Here is a 12,914-nt window from a genome sequence, read left to right as displayed (position 1 = left end):
CATTTCTCTAGTTTGTTGCAAGTCTGCGCAGTGCTGCGATCTATATAACTTTGACACATTCTTTGGCACACACTTTTTATTTTAAGTGGAGTCCCATGACTTACAATTCACGCTTTAGAGCTAATTAAGGGGAGCGTGCAGCAAGAAATTTAGTTGTCTTTTGTTAAAAAGAAGAAAAAACACGTGTTTGTCACGTTTAACTCCAAGGATTAGCCAAAGAGTTTCATTCCTCCTAAGTACATACTGTTCTTAGTGATTCGGACACAACAGTTTGACAACACGCGTGCTTTCAGAGCTATAGATTAAATTAACTCAATTAAACTTGCACTCGAGGTCACCTGACTGATGTAAATGCACACGGGCTGATAGGACTAAACGCGGATCAGCGCCCACAATCTGTCTGAAGTTCATCAGCGAAGTTGTTTTCAAGACATACGCAGCCCCTTGTGACAAACAACACTAATCTTCGAAACAAACACATGAGATCCTAACAGTGAATGAAGAGGCAGGGAGACTTACTGAGATGTAAGTATGTGTCGTTATTATCCATTCCGATTCAGTTTGCTGTCGGGTCTTGTCCTGGAGGCGCGCAGCACCTCCTTTGATTTCTTTACCCAGCCAGAGTGAAGTGAACTCCGCGGCGTTGCTGGTTGGCTCAGGGCCCCACACAGGGGGAGGTGGGAGGAGGGGTGTTGCCAACGACAACAATCTGATAAGATTTAGGCAGAAGACTTCAGCACATAGATACATTGGCACAGTTTTTACGATTCAAATGATACTGTATGCTATAGAATAACATTTAAATAAATGTTGTGGGTTTAATACAATTCAAGCTTAATTACTTGAATTGCTTTAATTACTTTATTTCTACAAAAATGTAGACTTGTCCCGCTTTAAAAAAAAAAGAATAAATAATAATAATAATTTAAAAAAAAGACAGAAATTACGGTTATTGCCTTTAAAATGGAAATAAAGTCCATAAACGTAAAAAACACACTTTTTCAAAAGTGTATATACATGTATATATTAATTATTATTTTTTCTCCCCAATTTTGGAATGCCCAATTACCAATGCACCTCGTGTCCTCGTGGTGGCGTAGTGACTCGCCTCAGTTCAGGTGGCGGAGGATGAATCTCAGTTGCCTCCGCATCTGAGACCGTCAATCCACGCATCTTATCACGTGACTTGTTGAGCGCGTTACTGCAGAGACATAGCGTGTGTGGAGGCTTCGCGTTATTCACCACGGCATCAACGCACAACTCACCGCGCACCACACTGAGAGTGAGAACCACATTATAGCGACCACAAGGAGGTTACCCCATGTGACTCTACCCTCCCTAGCAACTGGGCCAAATTGGTTGCTTAGGAGACCTTGCTGGAGTCACTCAGCAAGCCCTGGATTCAGCTCGCAACAGCAGGGGTGGCAGTCAAAGTCTTTATTCACTAAGCTAACCAGGCCCCTCAAAAATATATTTTATATGTAAGTGCGTTAAAATTGCTTACTAATCTTATCTGTGTAAAGTTATATCCAATATTACAACTTGGAATGACGATGTAATGGCAATATATCCTGTAATCTGCTGCAAAATACATACACTAAAATTAGGTTAACGTGCATAATGTTTACACCTTATGCTTTACTTGTAAAACCACACTTCTATTCTAAGTGGCTTACTGTAACTGTATTTTTTAAAATAATGAATTGTTGCCTTCTTAACATTATGCAACAAATACTGTCATCTGAGCTTAACTTTAAGAAACATTATGGCTTCAATACAAGCCACACTTAAGCAACAGCATTTGTGGCATAATGTTGAAAAAATAATTTTGACTCATCCCTCCTTTTCTTTAATAAGCACTTACAATGGAAGTGAATGGGGTCAATTTTTTGAGGGTTTAAAGGCAGAAATGTGATGCTTATAATTTTTTATTTAAAAATATTTTTTTCTTTAATTCTATTGTTAAAAACTTTAGTAAGTGATCTCATCACACTAAAATCATGGTAACACACATATTGTTTACTTTGTGTATACTGGTATTGTGGCTATAGTTTTGAAACAGTGAGTATTTTCACATTCAAAAATTGGCCCCATTCACTTTCATTGTAAGAGTATCACTTTAAATCAGAGTTTTGCTTTTTCTTTTAAAGAAAAGGAAGGACAAGTTAAAATAAACTTTTGTGATAATCAATATTATGCCACAAATACTGTCGATTGAGCTTAACTTATATTGACCCTGTAATATTCCTTTAATTGAATTTAGCTACTAAGCAGGGCATTTTTTTCAAGTTACATGGGAAAACCTATTCCAGCTTAAACCAATTAGTAAAAGACTAATCATTATATAAATAAGACAACCAGACTACACATATTTGAATGCTGTCTATAATTTGGCCTGCAAATGTATTAAGATGTTCTGTAGCTCCGCACAACAACCTATTGAACCATGCAACCATAGATATACATACGTATATGCTTCATTCGGCTGGTTCAGATACGTCAACTGCGGCGCCATCTTGGAATAGTCAACAAGGAGAGCTGTTTGAATGCAAGTGAATGGAGAAGAAGCCTCAGACTGCTGCATAAACTGCTTTTGTGTGGAAACAGTTCATCATGTAATGAATTGACAGACTGGGTGATCATTTTCAGTCTGTTTGCTATGATATATTCACTTTATTTGCAGTTTGCTATAAAAAAAATGTTTTTATATCATTGAGAATATTGATCAATGTTTATGAAAAATCAGATAATATGGAAGTTGGCTTGAAAAGAATCCAGACTGTTACAGACAATATCTGTCAATTTACTTTTAATCATCCGTCAACACACTTCATGTGTTGACGGACGGCTCTTGATCTTTCCAATATGGCGGACGTGCCGACATATTGAGGCCCATAAGAATAGCTGCTAATAAGGTATCTACGTATAGATATCTCTGCAAACAACCATCAAGAGAAACAGTGCTGCACAATGCACAAGTGTTTTAGGTGGTAAATTTACTAGTCAAAAATATGATTTAATATGACTAAATCAACCTGACTTCATTAGAATACACCTACAAATTTAATTTCTAAGGAATAGATCAGGTAGAAATAGCTCTTTAAGGTAACAACAACAATAACTCATTTTCCCTTTTTACAGTGTACAAAGGGTAAAATGTATGCAATTTAAGCATAGTGGCATAATTTTACATTTAGTATGTTGCATTGCTTATATCTGTTAAGCTTTCATTTTTTTTTTTAAACCTTTTTTAATACAAACTAAATCTGTATTTTATCAGGATTAAAAATCGAATTGGAAAAAATAAATAAAACAAATGTACACAACAGAAATAAATTAAATGATGCTTGTAAACCAGAGCTGAGCCCTATGTAAAAAAATGTATACAATCAAGTAAGATCTATCTGTCAGCCTGGTTACATTAATTCAAATTCAATGTGGGGGCTCAGAGACTCCTTGAGATTCCCCCCAGACTGTTCTTCAGAGTGTGGGGTCATACAAAGGTGAGCTCTCACTACCTTAGAAGGTTAAGTCATCAGCATTCACAGTCTTGAACTAGTGTGGGGTGTGTGCTCTGGATGACCAGCAACGTCACAAAATATTTCATTCTAGGTTTTAGAATAACCCCACCCCATAAACAACCCCCTATTTACTCGGCCCCATCATTGTATGAATTACCTATTAAAGAGCACAAGTAAGATAAATAGTTTTTTCCTCAACCCTTCTCACATCAATCAAGGCTTTTATGTGAACCCTTCTTTCTTAGGTCTATTAGATCATGTTAATTCATTAAAGTCAAACAGTTACTGCTCTCTTTGTGTGGGCTTAATGGTGGCACAAGGTGTAATGCCTGCAATTTGTTAGCCTCTTCTTTATGCTTAGGGCTTTTTAACGTTCTTTTCTTTTAAATATGTTTTTGATGTAAAAACGGGAGAACGTTAAGTTAAAGTTAGTTCCATGTAGCATAATTATAATTTCTAAAGGTCAGTATAATCAGTTTTACTGCAACAAACTGAATATATAGGCATACATTAAACAAACCATTAAAATGACATTGTCATGATATTTTCTGTTATGTAAATTTTGATCAATCAGTTTGACATTTTTACATTTAACAGGTTGTTTTTCATTTTTCAACCCCTATTAACCTCCATCATGTTTCCTTTACCCACTGATCTCAAAGATAATCAGCCACACACACTCTCTATAACACATTTACAATCAAACAAACACAGACACAGTCAGAGCTGTTAGTGAGCCAAACCGTATGCCGTAATCCCTTTGTATTCACAAACCTATCCAAACAAACAATGTGTCCCACCCCCCTGCACACCAGACCTAGGTCACCTGCTAACCCTGAATTATAGTTTAAATAGTGACTACCTAATCAAGTGAAAATTAAAAGCACACAGACACAAACCAAAGGATGAAGGTCAAAACTATGTGCCAATGTGTGAATATAACAAGTCAATTCAAGAAAGCTTTATTGGCATGATTATACAACAAAATATGAAACAAAGTGCCATAAGCACACAAATGATGCTAGACATTTTCTTAGAACTAACTTTTATTTTTGTTTGTGCCATTTTAGCTGTTACTTCTAACCAACTGATGTCAAGATCATACTGACACACATATGTGTGAAGTCAGTTTCACTCAGACATAGGTGTCCTTGCAGAGTAACCACTGTAGTTCCATTACATTAACTATGGACATGTTCCACTGAGGTTTAAAAACCAGAAAGTGTCCAAATATGTTTTGTCTCTATTTTTAATAATAGGCTTTGTGGAAGACCCAGGACTAGGTGGAGAGATTACATCTCCACACTGGCCTGGGAAGATGTTAATGTGGCTCGGGATAGGGAAGTTTGGGGCCCCCTGCTGGAGCTGCTGCCCCCGCGACCCGACTTCGGATAAGCTGTTGAAGATGGATGGATGGAGGCCATTAGGCCTCTAATTTACATACATATAACTTACATTGAATTGAAACTAAATTCCATATATATATAGACATTTTTGTTAAAAATTAATTCTAAACACAATAGGCTAAACTAATTTTTTGAATTTTCTTGTTATATGGGATGTTTAGCTTCAAAGGTGTTTTTGTGCTGTTTTTCTTAAGTACATGCCACATGGTTGGATATTTTGTTATATTGTGTAATAATGACGTTCATTAATTTTCAAGTGTGGCTTAAGTGTCCAAATACTTTAAAGGGACCACAGTATGTCACACAAAATCCATCTTTTTACTCAAATCTCCCAATACTGACTTCTACAACCCCTAATTCCTCCTTCTCAAGCTAAGATGATAAGTGATCCCTCCTCTATGTTTGCTTGGAAGAGACAATGCCCAACATGATGTTTGTTCAACATCATCAATCTCACAGGACATCCATCACATAAACAAAAGATGAAGTGGGCAGAGGACTATGTTTGTGAAATGTTTGCTTACTCTCTAGAGCTCTTTTCTATCTTTAACCTCCATTTATTTCCAGACCTCTATGTTCTCTTGATGACTGCTGAGCGAAAACACCCACAGAGATACAAGTGCAAATGGAGCACACAAACTGAGGTGTGGGGGTGATCGTATGGAATTGTGATGATAGGAGAATTCTTTACATTTTACTTCATGTGTTTTCCAGCAGGGAGGTCTAAATTGTATTAAGTGTTCTGCTTGCTGCTTTTCTTCAAAGAGGAAATATAAGAAGCAGGATGATTCTGTTGCTTATTATATGGTATCTCAGGCAATTGCAATGCTCAGAGTTAGATTACCCAAAAATCAAGACATTGCTCTTTTTTCCAATCAATGAAAATGAATGGGGACTGAGGTTATCTGTCCCTAACATCTCCTTTAGTGTTACTTGGAAGAAAGAAAGTCAGGTTTAGAGCAACATAAGGGTAAGAGTAAACTATGACATAATTTTTTTATTTTGGGGTGAACTGTCCCTTTAATGAATTCTCAAATTAAGTTTCACTTGCTTTTTGACCCCTAAATGTATTTTGTTGACTGTGGATGTACTTTTTGTTACAGGAAAACATGAAGTCTGCCTCTGTAAAGTGGGATTTTGAACAAACAATTCCTGTGGCAATTTATAAACAGGCGGTCAAAGCCCTAATCCATTCCAAATGGATGTTCTTGAGCGTTACATTAACCTGTTAATCCTCAGTCTGTCTTTGTGAGGGGGCTGGTGGGTTTAAACTCAATTAACCTGAATACACAATTAACCTGAATGGTCCATACTGGGTCATGATTGGCTAAAACCTGAAAAAGCCTCAAAACCCTCAACCAAATGAGGATATAATTCAAGAGATGCACTTTTTTATAGTGCTCAGTATGGCTGTCTTTGCCATAAAAACTTCACCTCTTATAAACCAATGATTAACTACTGTCAGAAAGAAAATATTATTGCAACTTTAATTTACACACTCAGTCTATCATAATATATCATCCCAACTTCAATAGCCATGCTTGAAAGGTAAATTATATTTGTCTATTTAAAGCAACTTTGCACAAATTTGCCCATATTTGAATTTTGGTTCTATAACATGTACAGCAAGTGAGTTGCTAGATTTTATGATGAAAGTGTAGATTAACCCACTCATAGTGGTTAGTCATAAAACACAAAAACATTACTTGGGTAAAGTGTGGGAGAGGTTCAAATCTAGCCGAGATTGTTGTAGACCACATCAGGTTGAGCTGACCATGTTCTGGGAAGACCAACAAGATTATAGCTAGCACCTGCTCCAGATCTTCAAACCAGCCGATGTGACCTGCTGGTCTGACAATTAGTAACGGAACAGGGACTGCGAAGATCCCATGAATAAAGCAAGCCCAACAGCTCAGTTGGATTGTTTATTACAAAACAGTCATAATGTGCTTTAGATAGATTTTGTCAATTTGTGTTGTGCACTTTTCCTATACTAAGTCAGTTTGACACTCCCAACTGAAAAGGGCACGCTGTTCCTACTGTAATTGTGTATTACAGATGTGCAACTCAAATAAAGCATTATGATTATTTGTAGTATTTGAATACATCTGTTATATGAACCTGCAACAATCTGATTATGCACCTTTTATTTTAGCCAGCACTAATGCTTTAAATAGGATATCCAGTGAACAGAGGTTGGCTAGTAACACATTTCCAAATGTCAAAGTGTCATCTTTCAGACAGTATTGGACAGAGAAGACCATGTCAAAGTTATTGACCTATGTCTATATTTGTAAGTACACCATCTCTGATCTGCAACAGTAGTAAAATGCATATTATGATTATTGTTTTGCCTGGATAAAGCAAAGCAATAAAACTGAGAGCTGTAATCAATGTTTATGGAAATCTGGGGAAAGGCTGTGTCTATGAAAAGAGATAAGACATAAAACACAGCACGAACACTACAAATCTCAAAGATAACATCACCGCGGTATGGCATCAACCCAGTTTGTGCATAACTAATGGTAGGCCTTTATAACAGTATTGTCTACTGCCATCGTGTGGCGTACAGATGAAAAACACCAGGGATTTTACAAAAACGGATGTTTGACCCATTCCGGCACCCGTCAAGTTGCCGTAAAACTAGACGTGTACTTTCTTACAACATTGTTGTTATGTAGTTTCATCAGAATTGGGAATCGCGCTTTTACATCTTCACACAGACGTCACTGATAACCAGCGTCCGTTATTAGTTTAATTGTTTAACACAAAGTGATGTATTCAAGATATAATGTCGTCGGATTTAATGTTCGTGAATTCATCGCTGATGAATAAGGAAGCGGAGGAGGATATTTCCATCGATCAGGATGAAGAGTGGGGTAAGAAACACTTACTGAAATATCTACGACAGCGCATTAGCCGCGGGTACACGCGAACACCACTTATATTTAAGATACACATTTGTCTTTAGTTGCTGAACATTCCAATATTTTTGGACTGTATCGTAATGATATAGCTTTTAAACACGTCAATTAAAACTGGTTTAGGTTTGTTTGTTTAACTGGTTAGTTAATACACAGGTTTAGGTGTATTACTATATTAAAGGGTGTGAATTAGGGTTAGGTTTACCTTAATTTGAAGTAAATGCTATTGCCTCTTTCTGCAAATTAGAAAAACAAGATGTGTATGACTTACTTTCATCTGCTGAACACAAAAAACTATTTTTAGAAGAAAATCTCAGATCTGTTGGTCCTCACAATGCAAGTAAATGGGTACCAACATTTTGAAGCTTCAACATTAGATAAAGGCAGCATAAAAGTAATCCATACCACCCCAGTGGTTAAATCCACATCTTACAAAACAATATGATAGGTGTGGTGAGAAGCAGATCAATATTTAAATCCTGTTTCACTATAAATCTTCACTTTCACATTCTTCTTCATTTGTTTTTTGGCAGTTTGCAGTCTTTATGCATATCGCCATCTATTGGGCAGTGAAGAGAATTTATAGTAAAAAAGCAGTTAAATATTGTTCTGTTTCTCACCCACATTAACATATCACTTCTGAATATATAGATTTAACCACTGGACACTCTTTTATTCTGCCTTTGTGCTTTTTGGAGCATCATATTTTTGGTTACCATTTACTTGCATGTATTGTTCTATGGTGCTACAGAACTGAGATTTTCTTCTAAAAATCATTGTTTGTGTTAAGAATTAAAAAAAAGGCTCATCTGTGATGGCATAAGGGTGGGTAAATGATTCTAGAATTTTCACTTCTTGGTGAACTATTCCATTAATGCTTATCTGATGACAGTCTAGCTTAATGCCAATAAAGCATTTTGCCTTGTTTTGTTTTTCTGTCTCTTGCTTGTATAGACTTCAGTTTGTTTGATGATCTTGGGGAAGCCGGTGAGCTCTTGGATGCACTGGTGGAAAGTGTCGGCTATGTAAGTAAAACTGCCTACAATGGCAACTGATCAAAATATTTTAGCTCTGCTGCACAGAAGCGTTTAGACATGATTAGATAGATTTATCGTTGGTTTTTAGTGCATTAAAAAAAACTCATCAGGCATTTGCAAGTTTTCATTTTAACAGTCCTTTTGGATTTTTAAGCAGCTTTGACCAATGTTTAGGAAGAAACTTTAAGAAGTTTAAGAATAAATGGAAATGGGGCCTGGGTATCTCAGCGAGTAAAGATGGTGACTACCACTCCTGGAGTTGCGAATTCGAATCCAGGGTTTGCTGAGTGACTCCAGCCAGGTTTCCTAAGCAACCAAATTGGCCCGGTTGCTAGCTAGGTAACCGCCTCATGATCGCTATAATGTGATGCATGGATGCCATGGAGAATAGTTTGAAGCCTCCCGACACGCTATCTCTCTGCGGTAACGCGCTCAACAAGCCACGTGATAAGATACGCGGATTGATGGTCTTATATGCGGAGGCAACTGAGATTAGTCCTCCGCCAGCTGGATTGAGGCGAGTCACTACACCACCACGAGGACTTAGAGCGCATTGGGAATTTGACATTCCAAATTGGGGGAAAAAATAAGAAGAAATGGAAATAACTGGATTTTTCCTTCTTTAGGAAACCTATGCACAAAACCTGAAATTTGACAATGAGCACCCAGTATGGAACTCCGATGCCTGGGGAGATAATGTCAGCCCTCGATCAGGTACTGAAATTTACCATGCTTTGACTGCACTGTATTTCTCTGTTGTCAGTCAATTTTCAATGGCTGTAGCTACACTGAATTGAGAAACTTTATTTTTATGTGAAATCATCAAATGTCTCTAGCCAACATTTGTTAATATTATATAATAGAATATGTTTTAATATTCTGCAGACATAAGACATCAGTGTAGTCAGAGATCACATTGAAATGTTTTTTGCATTAAACCTGGAAATAAACATTTAATTGTAGGATTTTAAAAATGTAAAAATGTTGAAGGAATATTTCAAATTCTGCACTATTGCATGTCCACTAACAATTATTCTGATAATCGATTAATCGAACGATTATTAGAACGATTACTCGACTATTCTGCGATTATTGCGATGATTAATCATTAGCTTTTAACCGATTATTCAGCTTGTGCCCCTGCTTAAAAGGTTGGATTAAATATGCTTGCTCACAATAAAGAGGAAAAATCTTATTTTAACAATACCTTTAAATGACATTTACTGAATTAAAGGGAGAGAAAAATACTTTTATTAAGTTTAATTCAGTAAAGAAATTCACTGTAAAAAAAAAACTTATCATCAAGTGTTTTTATATTGTTTTCCATTTGAAATTGTCTAAAAATCCTTAAAACAAGATACATTTACTTGAGAAGCAACATATAAGATAGTTAGACTTCAAAAGAATGTATCTTAAATATAAGTGTTTTTTTATACATGTATTTTTTCACTTTGTTATACTTTTATAAAAAGTAAAGAAAAATTTACTTACATTCAAAAAGCAAGTCTAAATATCTTATATGCTGCTTCTCATGTGAATGCATCTTTTTTTAAAGGATTTTTAGATATTTTAAAATATTAGTATTTTTAATATTCTATTCAACATTCTCAGATAACAATTATTTCTTCTGCAGTATAGCTGCTAAAGAAAATGTACATTGTTTTAAATGAGTTTTAGATATTTTTAGTGGAAAACAATCTAAACCAAATCATAAATGTATTTTGTTGCAGTGTATAAAGGGTTGAAGCCTTTCTCTCTCACCTTTCTGTTCACTTCAATCCATCCTTAACTCTTATTAATAAAGCTGTGTATTGCCAATTTTCTTCATGATAAGAAATGCACAGTGACAGACTTTATGATTCAGTAAGTCACAAGCCATCGCGTTATAATCTAACTTAAGCAAGTGCGGGCTCGAGGAATGAGCGTCCCCGTGACAGAGTGTGTATCAGCCAGTGCAGTTTCAATCTCTCCCCCTTAGATCAGGGCATTTGCGCAACTCACAGAAGAGGTGCTGACCCCACAGAGAAATGCTAGAGTCGGAGTTTGTAGTTAATTACATGACCTGCTTCCAAATTATTTTAACTTTAATAAAGCTTTAACGCTTTAAAACTGCATTTAAAATGTAATACCGGTGTGTTTCCTTTAAAGAGCTCCGACTCCACTTATTCCACAATGAGAGTGCGTCTGTATTTACTTATTTAGTGTTTTTGGATAATTCCCTTGTACTTTGTGATGTACATCACCTGAAGCTGTTTGGAAAGTTTAGAGTGCATCTGGACTGTGATCTGTGTAATTCTTCCTCTCCTCATTCAGACGCGAGCCGCAGTGCTGCTCTCGCGTGCAATGTGATCTCATGTTACGTTAAATGAGATTAAACGACTATTCGACAATGAACATTTTTGTCGACTACTTTTTATTGTCGACGTTGTCGATAATGTTGACTAATCATTTAATCCCTAGTCACTAATCAAATGTAAGCAATGTGGTTTTGAAGGTGTCTGCTCTCAAAACATACAAAAAGTAATTTAATACAGTAACTCTGGGGCATGCCACTGTGATCCTTCTATGTTGATTTGCAAGGATGCTATGTTCTATGTAAGAGATCTGATTTCAAGGTGTTGGCCATCCCTTTTGTCTCTGCTCTCACAGATGGGGATGTAACAGTGGACTCACTCTCACCCAACCACACGCTTAGTTCAGTGTCCTCACCAGCATCAGTGGAGCCTCAATCACCATACTCTGCACACGTGAGTCAAACTCCATCCCCAAATCTTTAAGCATTTCTGCCCTCAGGAATTAGCATATGAATTGTCAGGGTGATTTGTAAAGATATTTTTGCGTTGCTGTTGCCTCCTTACTGTTTACATATACTGATAAAGTGCCCACTGTTTTGTTGTGTAGTCAACATACACACATTGGCCATTGAACGATGGCCAATATAAATATTGATATAGCCTTTACATAGTACAATTTGATATGGGCAAACAAGACACAAAAACCTGGAAATAAATATGTATTTTACACTTTAAAGAATGAAAACATACTGTATGATAATATAAAATATGAAAATAACAATAAAAAATGAAAACAGAAAGTGTACGTTATGCTGAAGAATTGTCTGTAAACAAGGCTGTCAGTAGTTTGTGCAAAATTTGGCCAAATATCAGCCAATAATCTGGCCTGAAAAATATGGACAGTATGTCTATCACCGCTCTTTTTATCATGTTCGAGAACTAATAGGTCTTGATTCATTAAAAAAAGACAGATTCTCTGTATTTTAAGCATTTGCTTAATAACCTAAACTGTCAGATGCCCATCCAGTGTCCAGATGGAGTGTGTTTGGGCTGCACTGGGTCTGCCAGCTGCACTGGTTCAGAGGTCAAGAGGACACAGACACAAATATACACCCATGTGAATTAGGTGTCTAATTAAGACTTCGTGTGCTAACAAATGTCTTATTCGCCTCTTAGCACATCATCAAACTAATTAATCTGTCTCTCGTTTATGTTTTCAGTCTCATTTTGGAATATGTGTGCTGACAGTTCAAGGTGTATTAGCAAAATCACACAGTGTCTCTCGAATCTTTCTCAAGGTTCAAAGAACAACTTTAGTTCCACTATCACACCAACACGTTGTTCCAGTGAAAACGTGTACCTTCGGAACGATCCAAAATCTCAATGTTACCCCACAGTCTTGTGATGAGAAGAACAAAAGAAAAGTCTTAAAGTCTTAATTTGCCCTTCCACAAAATAAGGCCTTAAAAAGGTCTTAAATCGGAGCAAAAAGGCTTTAATTCATATGGTCATGGCATTAAATGTTGTATGAGGGATTGTTTTCTTGTTGCGTTTACGTGGGGTGACCAGACATCCCATTTTGAAGAGGTGTGTCCCAGTGTCCAGACAAGTCTCTAATCATTGTAATTATGTCCTGGTTTCAGCTGGTAGGCTCATCGATTTAGTTTTTTTTCTACTTCCATTTGATGTACTCATTTTCCTTCTCGCTATTGTCTTTGGTGTCGTTTGCAGA

At 36.5% G+C, this 12,914-nt stretch overlaps 2 protein-coding genes across 4 annotated transcripts in view; one reads left to right on the top strand and one right to left on the bottom strand.

Annotated features, from left to right (window-relative positions):
• The window catches only part of LOC127624338 (retinoic acid receptor RXR-gamma-B-like), a 39,089-nt gene extending 38,429 nt beyond the window's left edge, over positions 1-660 (bottom strand). For 2 of the 3 annotated variants that reach the window (XM_052099122.1, XM_052099124.1), the window contains exon 1: positions 520-660. In XM_052099122.1, coding sequence (XP_051955082.1) covers positions 520-550 — 31 coding nt within the window. In that variant the 5' untranslated portion in view covers positions 551-660. The remainder of the gene's footprint in view (positions 1-519) is intronic. The other variant, XM_052099123.1, reaches the window with a different exon arrangement.
• A 6,898-nt stretch (positions 661-7,558) lies between these two features.
• LOC127624095 (cyclic AMP-dependent transcription factor ATF-6 alpha-like) overlaps positions 7,559-12,914 on the top strand; it is a 48,612-nt gene continuing 43,256 nt past the window's right edge. The window contains exons 1-4 of the mRNA XM_052098753.1: positions 7,559-7,806; positions 8,806-8,876; positions 9,515-9,602; positions 11,538-11,635. Coding sequence (XP_051954713.1) covers positions 7,719-7,806; positions 8,806-8,876; positions 9,515-9,602; positions 11,538-11,635 — 345 coding nt within the window. The 5' untranslated portion in view covers positions 7,559-7,718. The remainder of the gene's footprint in view (positions 7,807-8,805; positions 8,877-9,514; positions 9,603-11,537; positions 11,636-12,914) is intronic.

The sequence above is a fragment of the Xyrauchen texanus genome, chromosome 30 (genome assembly GCF_025860055.1).
Source record: "Xyrauchen texanus isolate HMW12.3.18 chromosome 30, RBS_HiC_50CHRs, whole genome shotgun sequence".
NCBI classification, from domain to species: Eukaryota; Metazoa; Chordata; class Actinopteri; order Cypriniformes; family Catostomidae; genus Xyrauchen; species Xyrauchen texanus.
Note: the sequence above shows the minus strand (reverse complement) of the source record. Positions and strands in the feature narration are given on the sequence as shown.